Source organism: Monodon monoceros, unplaced genomic scaffold, assembly GCF_005190385.1.
Source record: "Monodon monoceros isolate NGI ecotype Baffin Bay Population unplaced genomic scaffold, NGI_Narwhal_1 Super_Scaffold_9, whole genome shotgun sequence".
NCBI lineage: Eukaryota > Metazoa > Chordata > Mammalia > Artiodactyla > Monodontidae > Monodon > Monodon monoceros.
This window is the reverse complement of record NW_021703786.1, coordinates 32,023,658-32,047,128: the sequence shown is the minus strand read 5'-3', so window position 1 is coordinate 32,047,128 and position 23,471 is coordinate 32,023,658. Positions and strand designations below refer to the sequence as shown.

At 49.4% G+C, this 23,471-nt stretch overlaps 3 protein-coding genes across 6 annotated transcripts in view; 1 reads left to right on the top strand and 2 right to left on the bottom strand.

Moving 5' to 3' along the window:
• SLC39A11 (solute carrier family 39 member 11) overlaps positions 1–9,271 on the bottom strand; it is a 431,705-nt gene extending 422,434 nt beyond the window's left edge. Inside the window, exon 1 of the mRNA XM_029210793.1 lies at positions 8,799–9,271. The gene's annotated coding sequence lies outside the window, so the exon portion shown is untranslated. The remainder of the gene's footprint in view (positions 1–8,798) is intronic.
• Positions 8,397–21,620, top strand: COG1 (component of oligomeric golgi complex 1). 3 transcript variants are annotated; one of them, XM_029210781.1, is made up of 15 exons: positions 8,397–8,726; positions 11,444–11,688; positions 11,825–12,006; positions 12,152–12,322; positions 14,579–14,735; positions 15,390–15,600; positions 15,976–16,767; positions 17,303–17,449; positions 17,919–18,080; positions 18,915–19,042; positions 19,514–19,622; positions 20,070–20,179; positions 20,260–20,338; positions 20,574–20,634; positions 21,421–21,601. In XM_029210781.1, the coding sequence occupies exons 1-14, from the start codon at positions 8,412–8,414 to the stop codon at positions 20,628–20,630; spliced, it is 2,865 nt and encodes a 954-aa protein (XP_029066614.1). In that variant the 5' UTR covers positions 8,397–8,411; the 3' UTR covers positions 20,631–20,634; positions 21,421–21,601. The 3 variants fall into 3 exon arrangements, with proteins under 3 accessions (XP_029066614.1, XP_029066612.1, XP_029066613.1); XM_029210779.1 differs by lacking the exon at positions 20,574–20,634 and having other exon boundaries at positions 21,421–21,620; XM_029210780.1 differs by lacking the exon at positions 21,421–21,601 and having other exon boundaries at positions 20,574–21,081.
• FAM104A (family with sequence similarity 104 member A) overlaps positions 20,928–23,471 on the bottom strand; it is a 16,154-nt gene continuing 13,610 nt past the window's right edge. Inside the window, exon 4 of one of the 2 annotated variants that reach the window (XM_029210796.1) lies at positions 20,928–22,870. In XM_029210796.1, coding sequence (XP_029066629.1) covers positions 22,634–22,870 — 237 coding nt within the window. In that variant the 3' untranslated portion in view covers positions 20,928–22,633. The remainder of the gene's footprint in view (positions 22,871–23,471) is intronic. The other variant, XM_029210797.1, reaches the window with a different exon arrangement.

Sequence of the window (23,471 nt, the reverse complement as noted above, 5' to 3'; positions counted from 1 at the left end):
AGGCTTCTCAGAGGAGGCAACCATCATGTGAAGACCTGGTAAAAGAAACGGTCAGAGCAAAGGCCTTAGAAAAGAGTGAACCAAGCCTTGTTTATGAAACAGAAAGAAGGCCAGTGAGGCTGGAATAGAGCGAGAGAGGGGTGGGATGGGATGGGGCCAGGTCGTGCAGGGTCTTGAAGATCTTTGATAGGAGTTGGAACCTGACCCAGGGGGCTGGGAAGCCACTGGAGGTTTGAAGCAGGCGACACACAAGGCCTGATTTATACTTTTGAAAGATTCAGCTTGCTTTTATAGTGAGGAGAGTCACTAACGGGACAGGAGTAGAATCAGGAGGAATTAGAAGGTAATTTGAAGGACTTCTCCAGCAGTCCAGTGGTTAAGACTCACGCTTTCACTGCGGGGCACGCGGGTTCGATCACTGGTCTGGGAACTAAGATCCTGTGTGCCATGTGGGGTGGCCAAAAACAAAGAAAACTAAAAGAAAAAAAAAGGTAAAATCCGAGTGGCTCAGATGAGAAGCTGATGACCTGGACTCGGCTAGTGACAGTGGAGATGGAAAAGGACAGGGATCTATTTTGGATCTGGGGTCAGCAAACTATTGTCCGTGGGCCAAAACTGGCCCTCTGACTGCTTTTGTCAATGAAATGTTATGGGAACTCAGCCACGCCCATTCATTACCTACTCAGCCACGCCCATTTATTTACCTACTCAGCCACGCCCATTCATTCACCTACTGTCCGCGGCGGATTTCCTGCCACAATGGCCTTGTACAATGGCTGTAATGGAGACCACAGGCCCTGCAACACCCGCTATCTGCCTCTTCATAGTTAAACTGCACCAACCCCTGTTTCGGAGGAAGAGTCTATAGGATTTGTAGATGCGTTGGGTGTGGACAGTGAGAGAGAGGGATGGAGGCCCGGAATAACTGGGTGGTGCCATTTCCTGAGATAGGGTTGACTAGAAAAGAGTTCAGGATGCATGTGGCAGGAAGAGAATTATTATTTTCAACGTGTTAGATTTGAGACTTCTCTTAGACATCCAAGGGGAGAGTCTAAAGAGGTGGCTACATGTATATATAATCCAGGAGCACAGGGCTGTAGTAACAAATGTCGGAGTCATCTGCAAACATCCGTTCCGTTCTCTCCATTTCCATTGCCATCATAATTTCCATCTGAACCACTGGAGTAATGCTCTAACTCTTTAGGCGACAGGACGGGATGGAATCACCTAGACAGGGATTGAAGACCAAGAAGAGACCAGTGCTAAGGCTTGAGCCTGGGTCCATCCAACGTGAAGAGGTTACACAAAGGAAGAAGAGCCAGCAAAACTGATTGTGGGGCTTCCCTGGTGGCGCAGTGGTTGGGAGTCCGCCTGCCGATGCATGGGACGCGGGTTCGTGCCCCAGTCCGGGAAGATCCCACATGCCGCGGAGCGGCTGGGCCCGTTAGCCATGGCCGCTGAGCCTTCACGTCTGGAGGCCACGGGAGAGGCCACAACAGTGAGAGGCCCGCGTACCGGTGAGGGGGTGGGGGGAGTGATTGAGAAGACAGGCCTAGTGAGGTAAGAGGAAAGCTAGTGGAGCATGTTTTGAGAGAAATCAAAAGGCAACTGTGTCAACAAGGGGCAGGTCAGCCGAGCTGTTGAAAGGTCCAAAAACTGAGAAGTGACTACTGAAACTGACAAGATGGGGAGGGAGGTCTTTTAGTGGATGCAGTGATGATGCGAGGATCCCTAATGGATGGAGTTGGAGAAGAGAATGCAAGGCGTCTTGTGGAGACAGCAATGACCAAAGGTCAAGACCATCCGTTGTGATGAGGAAAGGAGAAATGGGCGGGGGCTGGAAGGAGACTGGGAGACAAAAGGGCATGATTATAAAATGGGAGACACTAGGGAATATTTCTGAGATAATGGGAACAATGTAGCTGAGAAGGAGAAAATTATGGAGGAGAGAGAAGGGGGTGAGATCTTTGAGAGGTGGGAGGGGTGAGGTCCAGAGTTAGATTTAGTAGATTTAACATGAGGACTTTCCTGATTACTTCTGTTTTCTCCATACCTGTGGGAAGGCTCATCCGCTAGGGTGGAATGGTGGGAAAGGGGAAAAGACAGTGTAGGAGGCTTGAAAAGAAGTGAGAGCTTGTGTCAGAATCATTGGCTTTTCATCAAATACCTTTTATATCCTCCACAGCATCCAACACAGAGCTAGTTACAGCAGTAGGTACTCGAATACACACTAATTAAGGGTAAAATGCTTGGAGTGCGATTTTTCGATATCACCCTTTTTAGTCAAGGTGTTGAGAATGTGTGTAGCCCAGACATCCAAGCTCCCTCTATCAGGTGTGACGCCTGCCGGGCTATTTGTTGAAGGCAGGGTCTCAGTTATCTGCAAACAGTTAAGTCAAATAACCATCCCTTCTATGACAAATGTCACCTCCAGCTGACACAGGCTGATAGACATTGATGTGAAGATGTCAAGACTACCTCTCGCGAGGCTCTCTTATCCCGTTGGCATGTCAGCCAAGGGAAGGGCAAACACCAAATGTCTCAATCACACCGGGCAGCAGTGCGTAACTCGATCTTCTGTCCGGCCCCTCACACTCTTTTTTTTTTTTTTTTACATCTTTATTGGAGTATAATTGCTTTACAATGGTGTGTTAGTTTCTGCTTTATAACAAAGTGAATCAGTTATACATATACATATGTTCCCATATCTCTTCCCTCTTGCGTCTCCCTCCCTCCCACCCTCCCTATCCCACCCCTCTAGGTGGTCACAAAGCAGCGAGCTGATCTCCCTGTGCTATGTGGCTGCTTCCCCACTAGCTATCTATTTTACGTTTGGTAGTGTATATATGTCCATGCCACTCTCTCGCTTTGTCACAGCTTACCCTTCCCCCTCCCCATATCCTCAAGTCCATTCTCTAGTAGGTCTGTGTCTTTATTCCTGTCTTATCCCTAGGTTCTTCATGACATTTTTTTTTTCTTAAATTCCATATATATGTGTTAGCATATGGTATTTGTCTTTCTCTTTCTGACTTACTTCACTCTGTATGGCAAACTCTAGGTCCATCCACCTCATTACAAATAGCTCAATTTCGTTTCTTTTTATGGCTGAGTAATATTCCATTGTATATATGTGCCACAACTTCTTTATCCATTCATCCGATGATGGACACTTAGGTTGTTTCCAAAGCTTTGCACAGCAAAGGAAACCATAAACAAGACCAAAAGACAACCCTCAGAATGGGAGAAAATATTTGCAAGTGAAGCAACTGACAAAGGATTAATCTCCAAAATTTATAAGCAGCTCATGCAGCTCAATAACAAAAAAACAAACAACCCAATCCAAAAATGGGCAGAAGACCTAACTAGACATTTCTCCAAAGAAGATATACAGATTGCCAACAAACACATGAAAGGATGCTCAACATCAGTAAACATTAGAGAAATGCAAATCAAAACCACAATGAGGTATCACCTCACACCAGTCAGAATGGTCATCATCAAAAAATCTAGAAACAATAAATGCTGGAGAGGGTGTGGAGAAAAGGGAACACTCTTGCACTGCTGGTGGGAATGTGAATTGGTACAGCCACTATGGAGAACAGTATGGAGGTTCCTTAAAAAACTAATACAGAACTACCATACGACCCAGCAATCCCACTACTGGGCATATACCCTGAGAAAACCTCACACTCCTTTTACTGACACAGTCTATCCTTTACCAGATCAAATTTCCCTTTCTTTGCTTTGCCCTCTGTTAATTTGTTGTCAGACTCCTCTCCGTTTTCTTTTTCTACCATCTTGCTTTCTCCCTTGCCATTTCTCCTGGCTGAGCCCGAGTTAAATTTATTTTAATTTTCCTCAGTTACTTTGGCTCTTCCATTTATCATCTCTCCTCTGGTGTGCCCAGCCCCCATTCCCCCCTCATCCTATGAGAAAACAGCCTCCCCTCCAACATCATCCAAGTACAGACAGATGTAAGACTCAGCAGGTTCACGCTTCGTACTGCACACTGACAGGCCAGAGACACAGCTACCTTCCCTAAAAGAAGAGGTATTGAAACAAGGCATCGGAGGGGCTGTGACGTAGGTGAAAACTGTCTTACTGCTTTCAGTATTTCAGCTGTTAGGCAACCGATGGCAAAAGATTCTTTTGCCTTTTCCAATGCGCCCTTTGAGCAGATACTTTGTGATTATGTGACATATATGTATGACGCCATTCACTCATTTTGCAAATATTTATTGAATCATTTAGTCAGGGAGCCAAGGTCCAGATGCGAGACCACATAATGCATAAAAGGAGGAGGACATGTGGTATCTGCAAAAATCTGTTTTCAAAAAACCATTCTATTTTAGGCCTGATGCTGGCTTGCTTGCTACCTTTCTATTAGCAAGTAGGGAGAAATCCGCCCCCTCAATGTTCTGAGTGAGGTAACAGTGCTGATGGGCCCAGAGAAAGTGAAACTATCAGAACGTGCTCCCAGTTTGAAAAGAGGGCCCTCGAGCATGCAGACAACTTGCCTCCCAGGCATGGCCACCCCATGTGTCATCTGTCCCCCAAATCACTGGAGAGCCGCTCTTGTTTTTCTTTTTTTAATAAATCTGTTTTTTTAAATTTATTTTTGGCTGCGTTGGGTCTTCACTGCTGTGCACGGGCTCTCTCTAGTTGCTGCGAGCCAGGGCTACTCTTCTTCTCGTTGCAGTGGCTTCTCTTGTTGTGGAGCACGGGCTCTAGGCACACGGGCTTCAGTAGTTGTGGCTCGCAGGCTCAGTAGTTGTGGCTCACAGGCTCTAGAGTGCAGGCTCAGTAGTTGTGGCGCATGGGCTTAGTTGCTCCGCGGCATGTGGGATCTTCCTGGGCCAGGGCTCGAACCCGTTTCCCCTGCATTGGCAGGCGGATTCTTAACCACTGCGCCACCAGGGAAGTCCTTGCTTGTACCTGTAAAGCCCCACCTTTGGGCAAAGGGCAGGAGGCAGTGTGGGTACCATCTGAATTTTGCTTCAGAATTGTTTGGCTCTTCTGCCTCTTGATGTTCTGAAATTTTCTTTGAAGCTAACGATACAACAAAGATCAAGGACTGTAGAGTCAAACTAACTGGGATCTGAAGACACACTCAGCCGCTGGCTACCTGCGTAATCTCAGGCGGACGCCTTGGTCCTGCTGAACCTTGTTTTACCAATCAAATGAGTGTAAGACCAACTATGCTATAGAATTATTGCGAGAATTAAAGATATATGCGGAGTGCCTAGGTGGTGCTCCAAACTACAGCTATATAACTGGCAGAATGCCTAGGTTTGACTTCAGAAGCCCAGGGTGATCTACATGGAATCTCTTGAACTTAAATACTGGGTGCTTAAAATTCTATCCAAAAAGATTTAACGTGAAAGGAAGAAAATCTGACATCAAGACTGCCACAAGATACACACATACGCACTCATCTCTAAGCCAAAATTAAAAGATGGCAATAAAACGAGGAGGTGCCTCTTACTTGTGTGCCTCCCTGAGACAAAAAAAAAAAAAAAAGACGGTTTCTCATCTCTGCCCCTGGTTCAGCCCAGTGCCCTGCCCAGCTGCTGAAGCTGAGCTCTTTGCCCACATCCTGGTTTTATGGGGCGACAACGCAGAAGGCACAAGAAGAAAGGGCTGCCTCTTCAATGCCTGGGGAATGGGAAAGCAGGTGTGGAGAATAAAGAGTCAAAGACACAGAGCTTTCGCAGCACCCAGGCAAGAAGCCGGTGTGGTAACAGCCTCTGTTAGGCACTTGGATCTGCGAGCAGAAGAGCAACAGTGGCATCTTCAGGGCAGCCCGGTGAACTTGGCTAGGGAAGCAGAGAGAAGGGGTAGGGAAAGCCCTGCCTTCAGAACACACTCTGTGGTGATGTCAGCTGACGAGCTTGCCTTTCCTCTACCTGAAATGACAGGTGTGTGCGCAAGTGCCCCCCCCCCCCCCGTGCAAACCCTAGCTGACTGTTCACATTCCTCCCTCTTGCCGTTTGAAAGAGGCCAGCCAAACTCTCGTGGAGCTGGAAATTCGGGGAGTCTGGGTCAGTTAGGGTCTCTAAGGCAAGCAATTGAAAGTGTTTTTGCTTTTCAAAGAAATGAAATTTATGGATAAGATATCAGACGACTCATAGAATCTCTGGGAAAGTTGGGGAACCGGGCTCAGCGAACAGACAGGGACAAAGGGAAACTAACCTTCAGAACCCAGTCAGAACACGCCTCAGGGCAATTCTGGTGAGGACACCATTCTGGTCACCCATAGCTGTCACCAGCACCACTGCTGGCACTGGCAGCTGAGCGCTGCAGCTGGATTCAATGTCTCTGCTGCCCCTGGAGACTGGATGTTTGCAGGGGACGCCTCTGTCACCATCAAAACGAAGTCTCCACTGTCCCTGTTCCTTGACATCACTAGCTCTCCATCTATGAAGTCCTAGGTGGGACTTGCCCGGTGGCCCACTGGTTAAGAATCCGCCTGCCAATGCAGGCAACGCGGGTTTGAGCCCTGGTCCGGGAAAATCCACATGCCGTGGAGCAACTAAATCCGTGAGCCACAACTACTGAAGCCCACGCGCCTACAGCCCATGCTCTGCAACGAGAGAAGCCACCGCAGTGAGAAGCCCACACACCGCAATGAAGGGCAGCCCCCACTCGCCGCAACCAGAGAAAGCCTGCACACAGCAACGAAGACCCAATGCAGCCAAAAATAAATAAATAAATAATAAATGAAAAGTATCTTTATAAAAAAAAAATAAAGTCCTGGGTGGTTGTGTCTGATTGGCTGATCCCAGCTCAGCTGTAAGGGGAACAGATCTTGCCGTAAGGGTAATTTTCTCAAACACAGAAAAGAGGTTCTGCAGGTGCTGGGAAGTCAAACACCAACAAGTGTCCCTACAGAATGGCACTGCAGTGACAGCAAAGTGCAGACCTGCCACCAGGGAGTGCTTTGAGTTTGTGGGAAGTTGTGTGACAAAGTAGAAAAGGAATTCAGAATTCTAGGTCCAAGGGCTGATTCTGTCCCTTAGTAACCATGTGACTTGGGCAGGAATAAACAAGCTTCTCTGGTTTTTTGTCATGCATAGAATAATTATTCCTACCTACTCTGCAGGGCTGAAGTGTATCGGAGCATTTTGTGGACAGGCTTTGAAAATGACATTGAGTAAAATCTGTTTGCCTCTCTGGGGCCCAGGTTATCCACCTGTAAAATTCCCTAGATCGTAGGGCTATTGTGAGGTAAACTAGAATATTATAAATGAATGATTTATTTACAGGATTCACCTCAAAATAATGGAGGTGGTGGGAGGGAGAGGGAGTGCTAGGTATATACATGAGACTGACCGTGACTTAGTAAGTGTAAAACCCAGCTGGTGGGCCCATTATACCATTCTCTCTACATTAGTGTGGATATGAAATCTTCAATAATAAATTTTTTTTTTTTTTAATGAAGGGTCTTGGAAATACTTAGAAGAGAGAGGCCACACTCTCCAAGTTTCATTATCACTGAGTCAGTGTTAGGCGTCCTCCCCCCAACCCAGCTCCCTTGCCCCACCCCCAGGCGTTGTTTTCTCAGGCATTTAGGTCGTTTCCTCACTGCCCACTACCCTCCTCTCCAGACTGGTGCCAGTGTAAGGTTATATCAGGGAAGACATCTTTGATGGTATAACACTGGTTTGAAACACAAAACGAAAACCCCAAAATAAGCAACAACAAAAGAAAACCAGAAGCAAACGAGCGCGCGCACACACCCCTTAAGAGAGAGCCTGTGCCGGCGCTCAGGCCCGGTACACAGCATCTGTGAAGTTACTTTCCAGTGAACAAAAATGGACTCACGCTTCCCTTTTCCTAATATTGCATTCGGTGGATGTCCAGAGTAAATAACGAATAACAAGGACGCCCCAGAAGGCTGCACGCCGAGAGCCAGGGGTGAGGGTCCAGCACCTACGGTCAGCATTGCGCGCCCACCCGGCTCCCCAGCCCGCCCAGGACACAGGGGCGGCCGAGGGAGCCTAGGGGAAGGGGACCGGCGGAGAGTGCAACTGCGCCGTCTCAGGAGAAGGGCCCCTGTCCCGGGGCGCGACAGACCTAGCGAAGGACCCGAGCATCCCGAGAAGGCGTTTCAATCAGACCGCGGGCGCTTGGTTATAATTACCTCCAACTTGGAAAGGCTCCACCCGCGCTGGGAGGGGCTTCAAATCCACTAGAGGCTGGACCCGCAGAGGAACCGCCAGCCTTCGCGAATCAACCACCACACAGTTTCCTTTTTAAAAAGTGCCGCCCATCGGCGGTCCCGCCCCTCGGCCGCCCCCGAACAAGCATGGCCCTCAGCGGGCCGGAAGCGCTTCCGCCCCCAACCAAGATGGCCGCCGGGCGGCGTCCCCCGGACGGAAGTAGCCTGTTGGGCGGCTGACGAGTTCATCATGGCAGCCGCGGCCGCCTCCCCAGCTCTGAAGCGGCTGGATCTTAGGGACCCCGCGGCGCTTTTCGAGAGCCATGGCGCTGAGGAGATTCGCGGGCTGGAGCGCCAGGTTCGGGCCGAGATTGAGCACAAGAAGGAGGAGCTGCGGCAGATGGTGGGCGAGCGGTACCGCGACTTGATCGAGGCGGCCGACACCATCGGCCAGATGCGCCGCTGCGCCGAGGGGCTGGTGGGCGCCGTGAAGGCCACCGACCAGTACTGCGCCCGCCTCCGCCAGGCTGGCTCAGCCGCGCCCCGGCCGCCGCGGAACCCGCAGGTCAGCCCCGGGCCCCCGCCCCCGGCCGCTCCCACCCCCGCGGGTCGGTCGGCGCCCCTGGCTGGGCCTCACCTGCCTCAGGAAGCGCTCGCGCCACCCCCTGCGCTCGGCTCCTGGGGGGACGCCCGCGGTCCTTCCCTTGCTGCTGACCCGTTCTCCACGGTCCCTCGGCCGTCTCCTCGGGAGCCTTCCCGCGCTTCCGGGCGTCGCCCCCCTCACCTCACCCGTGGGGTCGCCGGGCTTGTCTTCCCACCTGAGATGGAGACGCCAGGGGTCTCTCGCTAGACTGTTCAACTCGTTCCCTGTATCACGTCTCCTGACATTGTCGCTGGAACAGAGTTCTCCCGTGTTGACACCTTCCCCCCAAGTCGTTCCTTCCTCCTCCCAATCTTCCTCCCAGCCCCGCCCCCACCCCACTCCCAAGAATAACTCCCACGGCCCCAAAGAGCTCTGCTACCCTCTGTGGGAGTCGTTGGAGGCTAGTAACCAGCCCATCAAGCTCTCGTCTTTTAATAGAGGAACATTTTCATTTTAAGGAACTCAGGTTTTTCTAATCAGGTGATCCGAAGTGTTCCCCCCTGCCCCCCGCCCCAGACGCTAATGGTTAGACCCAACGTGGAAAAATGCTGATCCTAAAAGTAGAGCAGCCTTTTGTGTTCCTAAAGAACGATGACTTAGGGTGGCAAAGTGAAAGGGTGTGGAGAGGGAGAAGGGTAGACACTTGTCCTTAAACCTGGGAGAAGATCCTTGCAGCGACGTGGAAGAAGAAATTGCAAAAGTACAGTTTAGGTCCAGTTTGGAGCTTTTTAATACAGTCTGGGTTTTAGAAAAATGCAGGTCATTAGGCTGGGCTCACACAATAGAACCATAGAAGATTGGAAATTCTTTGCTAACTTCTGAAATGAGAGACTTCATCCCTCCCTAAGCTAAATTGTGCTGGCTTGTTTTTGGAAACATATTTATTTTTATTCCTGTTATATCTTATTTATTCTCAGTCAAACCCACAAAAATTTGAGCGCCTTCTGTGTTCAAGGCACAAAGAATCAGAATTCTGCTCTAAAGGAGCTTACAATCTAGTTGAGAAATTAAATCCATGGAAGGTTGATGAGAAAAATGTAACCAATTTAGAATAGCAGAAGAAGACATTTTAGGATAATGGGTGATTGATTCCCAGAATAATTGTGTACATTTACCATAAAAATTCTGAAGGAAGTCACTTCAGGCTTGGGTCCTTCTCAGTTAGGAGAGGCGTTTAGGATAGATGAGATTTGGAATAGGGGGTCTGGAGTATGTAAAGACAATTAAAACCAAGTATCAATTTGATTAAAGCAGGGTTGGTCAACCTTGGTGCCGTTGACATTTTGAACTGGATCATTCCTTGTTGGAGATGCTTATCCAGGGCATCGTGGGATGTTTAGAAGCATCCCTGGCTTCTTCCCACTAGATGACAGTAGCACTCCTGTCCCCCACTGTGGTAATCAGAAATGTCCCCAGAGATTGCCACGTGTTCCTGGGGGAGGAAATCTTCTTCCTCCCCACACATGAGAACCAATGGATTCAAGGGTCCCTAGAGGGACTTCCCTGGTGGTCCTGTCTTAAACACGGGTTAAGACTCCGTGCTCCCAATGCAGGGGGCCTGGGTTCGATCCCTGGTGAGGGAACTAGATCCCGCGTGCCGCAACTAAGATCCCGTGTGCCACAGCTAAGACCCGGCACAGCCAAATAAATATTTTTTAAAAAAGAATAGGTCCCTGGAAGAAAGCAGTGGAAGGACAGGAAACCCTTGACCACCAGGCTAAGATACTAGGCAGTAAGGAGCCTTTTAGAACTGAGCAAAGATACGATCTAAATGGCCTGTGAAGAAGGTTAACTTGACAGCAAAGGAAAAGGATACGTTGGAGGGGACAGAGAATGAACACAGAGCAAGCGAAATGTTTTTGGATTCATCGAAGTGTGAGATGATGATGACTCGCAGTAGAATCATGGAATTGGTAGCAGAAACCTAGGTCGTAGAGATGTCGACAGAACCATCAGAAGGACCTGAATTTCCTGGGATCTGGGGACAGAGTGATGGTATATGTGAAGATGTTGAGGGAGGTCAGATGGCTAAAATTTTTGGTATAGGGAGATGAATTTAGTTTTAGATATACTGATTATAGAATAGCAGCGAAAGTTCCAAGGGGAGATGTCTGGCAGCGGCAGAAAAGGCTCGACGGGGATTCAGGGCAGCGGGGGACTACAGATGCGGTGGTGATCTGCCTGGAGCTAGCGCTTCAGGGAGGAGAATCGTGAAGGAAGAGGACAGACCGAGGTGAGTGGAACGTGAAGATCTGGTGGAAGGTTGGCGAAGAGAAGCAGCCAGCAGAGAAGCCCACGATGCATTCAGAGCAGCAGGAGAGAATGTAGGGAGGCCGAGAGCCAAGCAAGGGAAGGGGAGAGCTCACTCGAGGGGCGGAGCATCGGCTCCCTGATACCCTGTCTGTGCGATGACCAGATTCGGTTTGCCCCTCCATGGGATGGAGCAAAGGTGCAACCGGTAGGGAAAGCTTGACTCCAGTAATTCTGCTACACGAACCTTGGTACCTTGCTGAGCGGCATTGAATCTGGCTTCGTGGAAGCTTTGTACCCCCCAGATACCCCCATACTTCTCCCCTAGCCGGCCCCATGCTGACCTCGCTTTTGTTTGTCCTGACTTAGCTCTGTGCCTTTCCCCGCAGCCACAGCAGCCGTCCCAGGAGAAGTTCTACAGCATGGCTGCCCAGATCAAGCTACTGCTAGAAATTCCTGAGAAGATCTGGAGCTCCATGGAGGCCTCTGAGTATCTCCACGCCACACAGCTCTACCTGCTCTGCTGCCACCTTCACAAGCTGCTCCAGCTGGATCCTTCTAGTTCCCGATACAGCCCTGTCCTCTCCCGATTCCCTATACTCAGCCAGCAGCTGGCGGCGGCCAGCCACTTCCGGTAAAAAGACCTGCTCTGGTGATGGCCATACTGCCCCCCCTCCAATTTTATGGAGTGTGTCTCCTTTCCTGATGTACTGGGGTTCTTCTCCCAAGATGTAAAAAGCTCCCCATGACCTCTGTCATCCTCTCTCTAGGTCAGCCATCCTGCATGAGAGCAAGATGCTGCTTACATGCCAAGCCGTGGCCGACCAAGCCGTGGCCGAGGCCCTGTGCTCTGTGATGCTCTTAGAAGAGAGTTCTCCGCGCCAAGCCCTAGCGGACTTCCTGTTGGCCAGAAAGGCAGCTATTCAGAAACTGCTCAACCAGCAGCACCACGGTGGGTATGGCTGCTCTCCACAGTTTGGGCCATAAACCCGGGGACGGAGCAAAACAAGCTGAGGGAGGCCGAAGCTTCCACAGCGTTCTCTGTTTCTAACTTTACTGAAGGAAAATTGTTAAAAGAGGATGGCTTCTTCTCGTAGGTGCTGGTGTCAAGTCTCAGATTTGCTCATTAGTGGAGTTGCTGGCCACCACTTTGAACCAAGCTCATGCTCTTTTCTACACTTTACCGGAAGGTCTGCTGCCAGATCCATCCCTGCCATGTGGCATGCTCCTCTCTACTCTGGACAACATCACAGGCCAGCATCCTACTGGTGAGCTCTTAGCCAACCGCTTTTATTTTCTGGTTCATTCATTTACTGAGCATCTGCCATCTGCCCGCTACTGTGCTGGGCTCTGGGGATACAGCCGTGAATTGGACAGATATGGACCCACTTTCCTGGAGGTCAGAGTCTAGTGGATATGCAGATATCTGCTTCATATCAATATTGGTCATTGCTATAAAGGCAGAGTACAACTTGACTTGGTAGCATTGAATGGAGGGACCAAGGCCGGAGACTTCCTTGGGGACAGGATAGTTAAAGGGAAACCTGAAGGTTGAGTAAGAGTTAGTCAGGCAAAGAAGAGGGTTCCAGGCAAAAGGAAGAGGAGGTGCAAAGGTCCTGAGGCAAGGAGGATGTTAGTATATGAGGAACTGAAAAAAAGCAGGGGAAGCTGAGGGGAAGTGGGTGAGGGGAGGAGTCGCATGAGAAGACACGTGGCCAGTTTATCATTTGGGACCAGAGAATACAGCGCTGTGTGAACAGAGCAGTGGATAGCCTTCTAGGACCTTCCAGGCTTGGTGGTCCTCCTGTTATATGTTCCCGTGCACCCTGTACTTTTATTTGGCAGCATTTGTCCCAATTGGAATTAAATGCGTTTGGCTTTTATGTGCCGGTGGTTCCCCCTGGGGCTGGAGTGGATGCTGAGAGCTCACCGTGACCAGGTGACAGACGATGGGGGCAGCAGAGATGGAGCTGACTGGGCAACTCGGACATGTGTTTAGCAGACAGTTTGGTGAGGGATTGGCTGAAGAGGGTGTGGAAGGAAGGGGTCCAAGTTTACTAGAAAGAAGTTTTTTGTTTTGTTTCGTCATTGAAGTATAGTTGATTTAGTGTTTGTTCCTGGTGTGTAACAAAGTGATTCAGTTATATATTCTTTTTAGGGTTCTTTTCCATTATAGTTTATTACAAGATACTGAATATAGTTCCCTGTGCTATACAGTAGGACCTTGTTGTTTATCTGTTTTATATATAGTAGTTTGTATCTGCTAATCCCAAACTCCTCATTTATCCCTCCCCGCCCTTTTCCCCTTTGGTAACCATAAGTTTGTTTTCTATGTCTGTGAGTCTGTTTCTGTTTTGTAAATAAGCTCGCCTGTATCATTTTTTAAGATTCCACTATATGTGCTATCATATGATATTTGTCTTTCTCTGACTTGCTTCACTCAGTGTGATAACCTTTAGGTCCATCCATGTTGCCGCAAATGGCATTAGTTCATTCTTTTTTATGGCTGAGTAACATTCCATTGCATATATGTGCCACACCTTCTTTATCCATTCATCTGTCCACGGACATTTAGGCTGCTTTCCTGTCTTGGCTGTGGTAGATAGTGCTGCAGTGAACATTGGGGGGCGTGCATCTTTTCAAATTAGAGTTGTCGTCTTTTCTGGATATATGCCAAGGAGTGGGATTGCTGGATCATACGACAAGTCTATTTTGAGTTTTTTAAGGAACCTCCATACTGCTCTCCATGGTGGCTGCACCGATTCACATCCCCACTGACAGTGTAGGAGGTTCGACAAGGAGTTGGTTGGAAAGGGCTGCTGATGGGTTTACTTTTGAAAATGTTGCCTTGGAAACAGCTGAGACCTTGGAGTGGGAACGTGGAGTGGAGAGGCAACCGTGGGTCCAGAAGAGAGCAGTGAGCGGTCTGGCCGGGGAGACACACACGGTGCGTCTGCAGTGGCTGTTGTTTGAGGCCTTGGGGTGGATGACATCAGTAAGGGGAGGGGATGACGGAGGACTGAGCCTCAGGAAACTCCAGAACTCAGAGGTCGGACGGAGGAGGCACGGCCAAAGGTAGAAGGGAAACGAGCAGAATGTGGTGACAGCCCGGAGGTCATCTTCAGACAGAGATGTGTTTTAAACAGTCTCATTTCTGGCTTACTTTATCTTTCCACGGAAGTTCTCCCAACGGAAGAACTTCCAACGGAAGTTCTACTTTTAAAATGCCAAGCATTACATAGCCCTCATTTTCCTCCTTTCTCTTTTTTCCCCCATTCCTTTCCTCTCTGTCCTTTGCCTTGTCAACCAATAGGATGGCAGAGTTGGAGGGAAGCTGCCACACTCCCTCCCTGATGAGGGGAGGCCTGGACATACTCTGTGCTTTCTTTTTCCCCCTATTTCAGGGGTCTAGTCCGGCTGCCCAGAGGAAGACTGGATGATTTTTGGAAATTCCTTCCAGGTCCTTTATTAATTTGCTGTTCAAAGGATGGTCCCGATGACCTGTCCCTTGGCCCTCTCCTTAGGAAAGGGCATTGGTGTCCTGCAGGAGGGCATGAAGCTGTGCAGCTGGTTCAAACACCTGCCCGCATCCGTCGTCGAGTTCCAGCCAGCTCTCCGCACGCTTGCTCGTCCCATCAGCCAGGAGTACCTGAAAGACACACTGCAGAAGTGGATCCACATGTAAGTAGCCAGAGCTTTCCTGGCGGGGGACAGGACCCACCCAGCCTCGCCTGTGACCACAGGAAGGAGGGAGAGCCCTGACCGTATGGATGGTGCTCTGGGTCAGGCCAGCCCCACCTCAGCCGTCTCTCACTACGCTCACGGCGCTTAGCCCCCGCTGGGAGAACCAAGAGGGAATTTGTCTTTCAACATGTGACGTAGAGGATTTTAGACCCTCTTTAACATGTTAGAGTTCTGCCACTCCTATGCTTTTATTTAGTGCAGTGTTGTGTGTGTTTGTTTTTTTTAATTGAGGTGTAGTTAATTTACAATATTGTGTTAGTTTCAGGCGTACAGTAAAGTGATTCGTTTATACATACACATATATATTCTTTTTCAAATTGTTTTCCATTATAGGTCATTACATGATACTGAGTATAGTTCCCTGTGCTCTACAGTAGGTTCTTGTTTACCTGTGTTATGTATAGTGGTGTGAACATGTTAATCCCAAACTCCTTGAAGTGTTTATATATTTATAAACACTCTGATACATAATAGATATTTACATAGTAGGACCCAGGTAAGAGGTTTTCAAGTGGAGTCCAGCTATTTTTCTTAAGAAAGGTGTGAAAACCACGAAACTAATGAAGCCCAAGGAAAATGATTTTGTTGCAGGTGTAATGAAGACATTAAAAATGGGATCAGTAACCTGCTTATGTACGTGACGAGCATGAAAGGTCTCGCGGCGATCCGGGATGCCACGTGGGAGTTACTTGCCAATGAGTCGATCCATCACAGCTGGGATGTGATCTGTCGGCGGCTTCTGGACAGGCCTCTCTTGTTCTGGGAGGATTTGATGCAGCAGCTGTTCCTGGACCGACTGCAGGTGAGGTGGGAAGTCGCGTGGTCCAGCTGTTCGGTGGCCAGTCCCGGTGTGATCTTTTGATTGTCTGGGGAGATTCCCGCCACTTCCTAAGTATATTCTTTCCCTGCCGACCTACTCCAGGGCTGACTCTTCTGGGTAATGAGCCATAAAGATGAACGGATTCTGGTGCTGAAAAAGAGGCCAGGCGTCTGTCGGGTGGTTGGGAACGTGTCCACGTCCATCAGTGATGACATTGTTCTCTGCCACCACCATGCCATCTTCCTGAGCGTGGTGGAGAACACTGGATGTTGGGATAGATTGCCACTTAGTGCTCCGGTTTTGCGATTTCCTGGAAAGAACTGGGATTTGAAGAACTCTTCTCTCCTTTGCTTTCAGACTCTGACAAAAGAAGGCTTTGACTCCATCTCCAGTAGTTCCAAAGAGCTCCTCATTTCAGCCTTGCGGGAACTTGAAAGTAGCACCAACAGCTCCACTTCAAATAAGCACATCCACTTCGAGCATAACATGTCTCTCTTCCTCTGGTCCGAGAGTCCCAGCGACCTGCCTCCCGACGCTGCCTGGGTCAGCGTGTCAAACCGGGCTCAATTTCCGGGCAGTGGGCTCTCCATGAAAGCACAAGCCGTTAGCCCTTGTGTACAGAGCTTCTGTTCTGCCCTAGATTCGAAACTGAAGGTGAAACTGGAGGACCTCCTGGCTTACCTTCCCTCTGGCGACCCGTCACCCCCCAAGGACGTCTCTCCCGCGCAATCCAGGAACTGTGCCTTTGACAGATACGCAGACGCGGGGACCGTGCAGGAGATGCTGCGGACGCACTCCATGGCCTGTGTCAGGCACATCACGGACTGCGTCCAGGCGGAGCTGCAGCGCATCCAGCAGGCTATACAAGGGCAGCAGGACGCTCTCGACGGGCTCAAGCTACACTCGGTCCTTTTCATGGCCAGACTCTGCCAGTCACTGGGAGAACTGTGTCCCCACCTGAAGCAGTGCATCTTGGGAAAGTCAGGGAGCACCGAGAAACCAGCAAGGGATTCGAGGGCTCTGAAAAAACAGGGGAAGGGGAAAACTCAGGAAATAGTTCCCGTGCAGGCCAAGTGGCAGGAAGTGAAGGAACTCCTCCTACAGCAGGGCGTGATGGGCTACAGGGTCTGGAGCTCGGCGGTTGTGAAGGTGAGTGACACGTAAACGTATTCCTTCTGTGCCCGCCAGGCAGTCCCCATTTCTGTCCCCTTTTTGTCATAGTCCAGGCTGGCCAAGCTCAATAAGCCCTTTCAATAGTAAGGGAATAACAATTCTTACTTCACACAGTTATTTTCATTTATCTCTGCCAGATAGCTCAAATGTAAAAACTTTTCTATTCGTTTTAGCCTACATTTTATAGACAGAAACCCTGGATTTTTTTCCTTCCATCTGATGAGAATGACAGACTTTCTCCCTGGACAAGGGTCTCTGTTTTCTGCTCTTCAACCTAAATGTCATCGTCTCCACTGGTGTCTTAAGAGGTGGCCCCTGACATCTGCAGGGTAGTTGGCAACGAAATCCCCGTTGCTGGCATCAGCAGTTAGAAGAAAAGTGAGGTGTGCCACTCGCCATCCCACACACAGCGCAAGCAGCAGAAGCTCGTCCCAAGATGACTCGAGTAGTTTGAAACAAACTCCACAAAGGATCTGAGTGGCCCATATGGATATTTGCTTTCTATTACCAGGTTTTGGCTCATGGATTCACCCAGTCATTACTTTTAGATGATGCTGGCTCAGTCCTGGCCACGGCCACCAGTTGGGATGAACTAGAAATCCAGGAGGAAGCAGAGTCTGGCAGCAGCGTCACGTCCAAGATCCGACTGCCCGTCCAGGTATGTAAGGGCCGCCACGAGGGGCCCGCCACTGGGAAGGGGAAAACCTGCTCTGTGGAAAGGACCGAGACTTGAGAAATAATCATTCAGCATACAGCTTCTGAGGAAGGGCTGCAAGTAAGACGTGTAACTTTCTACTCTGGGAGCAAAGAGGGCGTAGGGCCAAGTAAATAGGAGACTGTTCGAGGAGTCAGTTCATGAGTCTTGCCTTTTGCAGCACAGACTCTGTGCTAATTAGAGAACCACTCACCCTAAAGTAGAAACAGCAATGGAAAACACGGTGCCAGGCCACCAAGGGAATGACAGCAGCCGTCACTTGTGTCTGTTCACTGGTCTCTGCTCGGAGAGGGGCCGACTGCAGGGCTCAAGGTCCTGGCGTATAAGCCTGGGTAGGGTAAATGAATCCACTCGTAGCCCGGCTCGCTGCAGTGGGGCAAGTTGGCAACTGGACATTCCTTTGTTCTTTTAGCCGTCCTGGTATGTACAGTCCTTCCTGTTGAGCTTATGCCAGGAAATTAATCGGGTTGGAGGCCATGCCTTGCCCAAGGTGACACTGCAGGAGATGCTGAAAAGCTGTCTGGTTGAAGTAGTAGCTGCCTATGAGAAACTCTCAGAAGAAAAACAGGTGAAGGTAGGTGTGTGAATTTTTTCCCATTAAAAACAAAAACTGTAGCTTTTTCTTGGGTTTGGGCACTTCACACCCAGGATTCCAGGTGATAAGGACCACTTGCCCCGGGCTATCTAGTCGGTAGTGGCTTCCAGCTCCTCGACTTCAATCACACCCATTCCCAAGGGTCAAGCTGGTCATCACTGAAAAGGCAGTTCCGTACCAGTGGCAAGGACGAAAGCCTCAAAGTTTTTTAAAAAGACCTGCTTTCCAAGCCCAGCACTGCCACGTGGTCACTGCAGGCTTTGGGCAGATCATTAACCTGTTTCCTCAGGATGCAGCGGGGTCACGTGCGCTGCTTGGGGGGTGGGGGGTAGTGTGAAGGCTCGGGAACAGTAGCAAAGCCCAGCACACCCGCGGTGGGAGCTCCTGTCGCCCAGCCCTCCTCCCTTACTGCTCTGCAGCCCTCTGCCTTTGGCGCCTACTCCCATTGCATTACTGACATTTTTAAGACAGGACCAACTCCTGACTTGCGAAGGAGTTCATATTAAGTCTTCTCTCCTGAGTTTCCTCAAAAGGCCTCTCCTTCATGCCAGGAGCTTTTTTCTTTTAAAATGACTGTCCACAGCACCTGAGACCTTGTTTTAAGGGCCGGGTCTCTTCCCGGCCATTAGGTTTTTAGTTTTAAGACCAGGTATCTAACATAACTTATTGTTATTGTTATGAGATTAAACTGGCCTTCTGAGTATAAAAAGCTTCTGAAATAACCAGCTGAAACGCAGCCAAACCCTGAAGCTGTTTATTCTCAGATAACAAGTCATCTCCCTTAAAGGGTGGGGACGGGAAATTCATTTGCAGAAAGAAGGTGCATTTCCAATGACCCAGAATCGGGCACTGCAGCTGCTTTACGATCTGCGTTATCTCAACATCGTTCTGACGACCAAGGGTGAAGAGTTGAAGAGTGGCCGCAGCAAACAGGATCCCAGGTAGGTATGCTCACCCTCCCGTGCATCTCTCCCAAACCTGCACAGCCCTTTTCTGGGAAGCCACTGGAGTTAGCCTCACGTTGCCCATTAGTTGTGTTTGTTTTCAACAGTAAGGGCTCATGTTACCAGCAAGAGAAAGAACGACCACCTGCTGGATAGATTCCACAGTCAAGTGTAGTACGGGGAATCTCATGCCTCTCTTCTGAGTCAGCCTACCAACTGTTGAGTGTAATTTGAACCTCCGGTACCCTCCCCAGAAACAACCTGGGGAAGTTGTGGACTGGACTTAGACATCCCATCTGGTGAAAACTCCTGAGGATCATTTAAGCTCAATGATCAATGACAAGTGGGGCTAAGCCAGCAGTTAAGGAGAACAGACCCAGTTCCAGGGCCTGTCTAGCATTACAACACCCAAAGATTGGTTTCTGTCCTACAAAACGTGGAGAATGACCCACTCGATCCTTTTTTCAGAGTTGAGAAAGTGGCTGACTACCTTGAAGCGCTCATTGACCCGTTTGACCTGGACGTTTTCACACCACACCTCCACGGCAACCTCAACCGCCTGGTGCAGCGGACTTCTGTAAGCCGGGGAGAACACGCTCACCGTGAACGTGAACGCAGCGCCACGGGCTCAGATTACAGCACAGACCTGCCCAACACACAATGCTCCAGGACACAGTGGGGAGAGGGGCTAAGACACACAGCTGAGTTGTTACAGGGGCCGAAAAGAGGATTAGATGAAACCTCAGGGCTGAGGCAACCCCGGGATGACCCCTTTAGTTGTGAATAAGGACTATTCAGGTTTTATCCAGGCCTCAGAGAGAGGAATACAAAGAGCCATTGGACTGGGAGATTCTGACCTGTGGGCAGTGATGAAAGTAATCTTGGAGCATGAACACACTCAAAAGAGCATTTCCCCAGAAGGATGGTTAGAAACAAAGTAGTGACTGATTACTGACAGAATTGCCTTTTAAGCGGACAGTACCAACACCCAGCCTGTTACTGTGCCCCGTCTCTCGTCTGGCAGGTTCTCTTTGGATTGGTGACGGCTACAGAGAATCACTTCACCCCCAGAAGCAGTACGTTCAGCTCCCAGGAAGCCCATAACGTACTGCCACTAGCATCAAGTCAGATCAGGTAATGATTCTGAGTGGTTCCTGCTGGGGCCCCAAAGCTTCCTGGTCCTTCTACTGAAATGCCCTCATCTTGTCTTGGAGGTTTGGACTTCTTCCACTGAGCATGACGAGCCCTCGAAAGGCCAAATCAGCCGGCAGAAGCATCGAAACCAGAGCCCAGGTTAGTGCGCAGACGAGAGGTTCACCCCCATCGATCCTGCCCCGTCTCCCGCCAAACCACCCGTCAGCTCCCCTTTCGATAACCAATAAAGAACCAGATGACAGGATGCACTAGTGCTGCTTTTAATGGCGGCGCAATACAGAAGTACACGGTGTTACTCGCTTGAGCTAATAAGAGGTTTTAAGAGATGCCCACTGACACTGTCAAGTAGCCTCATGATAGAAATGTATCTCAGGCTGCCAAGGCTGTAGCAGATACGCAGGACGGGATGGAGAACACTGCTTGTGTTTAATAGGGTAAGAGAGTTAACTGCTAACCCTGCACTACGACTGTACTTATTTGGAAAAACAATTGCTTTGTTCCAGTGATGGTTTCACCTCTCATTTCTTTTAGTCGGGTGGGAAATACAAGGAAATGTGCTTTCTCAAGTTTACATGTTCTTGTTAACACACGTTTTGTTTCAGTAGGCTGCCATCCGTTAAGCCTGCGGGAGTCCTCCTGGGTATTTCTGAAGTGTGTTGTGTACGCATGTGTCTGAGAGCTCCAACAGCTTGCCTCCTTCCAGCATTTAATCCTTGTTTGCTTTCTGATTAGACAAAATATTCGCCAGGTATCCTTTCCATATTCCCTGCCATCAAACCCAGTAAGATCCAAAATCCTCCGTCAAACATCTGGTTTTAAAACTTGGGAGATGGTAGTGAAAAAAAAAAAAAAAAAAAGTTTTTGCACAAGCCTCCCACTCTGTAAGCCCAGGCCTGTGCTGTACCTTTCCCTCACAACTCTCCGTTTCTGCTTCAAGTAACTGACCTTTCAGCTCTACCCGCATGAGAGGAACAAACCATGGAGAGAAGGTACACGTTTACCCTCTTCCTACAGTCCTCAGCTTCAGATTTTACTTCCGTCACGTACTAAAATCTCGTTCTGCCCGTGTCCTTTCCCAATCTGGTCTAAGAGCAGAGTGCCCTTCTAGAGCTGTCCGTGCTTCTCAGATCTGCTGTGTGTGCCGTGTGGACCCCAAGCGGAGTGGAGGGCGAGCAGGCCGGGGGTCCAGTAGACGCTAAGGCACTTTCCTCTACGTACAGCGGCAGGCTGCTGTCCCCCCGGCACTCTCCCGAGCAGATGACCCGACGCACGCCGGCTCCTTGTTCAGACAGCTTGTCACCGAGGAGGAAGACTCGTCTGCGCCCTCACTGTTCAAACTAGGGTGGCTCTCTAGTATGACCAAGTGACACGGGACAATCCGTCTCTCTAAATAAATACTCCTGCATTATTTCTTCTAGAAGTGCCTCTGCTCATTCGTTTCTAAGCCACACCAGTCTTTCCAGTTGCCGTGGTGGAATGGGGCCCCCTGGTTCCCGTTGGGGGTTACTTTAAGCATAAAGTGAATCCTTGTCCAATAGTTGCACAACACTTGTGACTTCAGACACCAGTTCAGAGAGCTTACACTGTGTCAGCCTTCACCAGCGCCTTAATTCTCGACACTACAAGGCGGAATTATCAGAGAGCACACACAGGCTGCTGCTGGACAAGTCTGTGAATAAGACAAAGTCATTTACGTATTCCTTGACTGTCCGAACTGAGCAGTGTTTTCTAAGTCTGAGATGTAGGCTCTGGAGGAATAACGGTAACAAGTTTATCTGGGGATCCAAGGGTCTGAGAGACCTTCTCTCTGGAAATACAAATATATAACAGAGAGAGGACGGTTATCAGGGCGGGTGCTGACTTTATCATACAGTCTGACTGCAATCTGGTGGTTCTCCTGTCACAGAGGACAGAGTACTTTCAACAGGACACCTACATACTAAGAGGTAGTATGGCAATTTCAGTGCAAGACTGAATCAAGCTTTCTATGTTTTGGAAAAAAACTTAGGTTTTTTCATGGAAAGTAGATACTCTTTACTAGTTTATTGAATTTAAAAAATTGAAGATCCCGCAAAATGAAAAGGCCTTTTTACAGAAAGTAGAATTTCTAAGTGACAGATCTGGAAACCAGTCTGACTTGGACAAACTATGGATTCAACACGCAGATGAGATTTCCTCCTACTGTTGACTTGCCCTGGATTTCATACCCACCCTCAAAAGAATCCTATAAAAAACTGCTTCAAAGCCCCTTTGAAATCGCAATAGTGCAGCAAAACCACAAGTAAACAACGGCCTGTTAACCTGTTATTTCAAATATAGACTGAAAAGCCAACAGGCATCTTTTTGTGCAATTTTTTTTAAAACATCGTTAAGTTGAAATATCAAATCTGCGCAGCGCGGTCCCTTCACAGAAGGCAAGAAAGTGCCGGCACATCATGTGGGAGGCCGTCCTCGGTGCTGCAGGCTGTGAAAGTGGGCCTCCTTCAGGGTCTGGTTGATGTGGAAGTACGGGCTTTGGCACAGCGCGGACGGCACGGGCGCGGGCTGCGGGCCGTGGGGGCTGGACCGGGCGGTGGGGTGGCTTGAGCCGCTCTCTGGCGCGCTGGCCCGGTCCGGGCTGTTGATGCTGCTGCTGCTGCCGCTGCTCCCGCCACTGTCACTGCTTGAAGACTGGAACGGGGGAAAAAGACACGGCATCACAGTTAGGCTGTTCAGGGTCTTAGGAGCTTAACGGGGGTTAACTTCAAATACCCTCTTTAGGACTGTTTTCCTACTCAGTTTGAGGAGGATCAGCATGAAAACACACCCTGGGCTTTAGAGTTTACAAAGCATTTTCACTAAGATACTTCATTCTGTCCTCACACCTACCCGCGAAGTCAAGTGGGGTGATGACCCAACACACCCCACCCCCCCAGGAAGAGGCAGGGTCCGGACTCCAGCCTGGGCCCTCCGACCGCAAATCCCTTCCACTACGTCTTAATTCCTTTACGCATCTTCCCTGCGTGCTTTTACCACACGTTCCTATCATTTCCAATAATCACAGAAGGGAGTTCTCAGCCTCCAAGGGGAAGCATCAGTCATTGGTACAGGGTATGAAACAGGTGCCCTCGTAACAAGTAAGGTGGCTTCCGGGCACAAGTGAAAATTTTGACAACTTTGTGGTTATCATCTCATGGGCACAAAACCGTACCCTCTGAAGGCAGAACACATAGCCTGAAAGACTTTTTTTTTAATTGAAGTATAGTTGCCGTACAATATAAGTTACAGGCGT

Excerpts from the sequence above, each read along its gene's own strand:
- COG1 (XM_029210779.1), top strand. The coding sequence starts at position 8,412 with ATGGCAGCCGCGGCCGCCTCCCCAGCTCTGAAGCGGCTGGATCTTAGG. Across the intron at positions 12,007-12,151 it reads GCTCAACCAGCAGCACCACG|GTGCTGGTGTCAAGTCTCAG; the intron begins GTGGGTATGGCT and ends TTCTTCTCGTAG. Across the intron at positions 17,450-17,918 it reads AGATCCGACTGCCCGTCCAG|CCGTCCTGGTATGTACAGTC; the intron begins GTATGTAAGGGC and ends TTGTTCTTTTAG.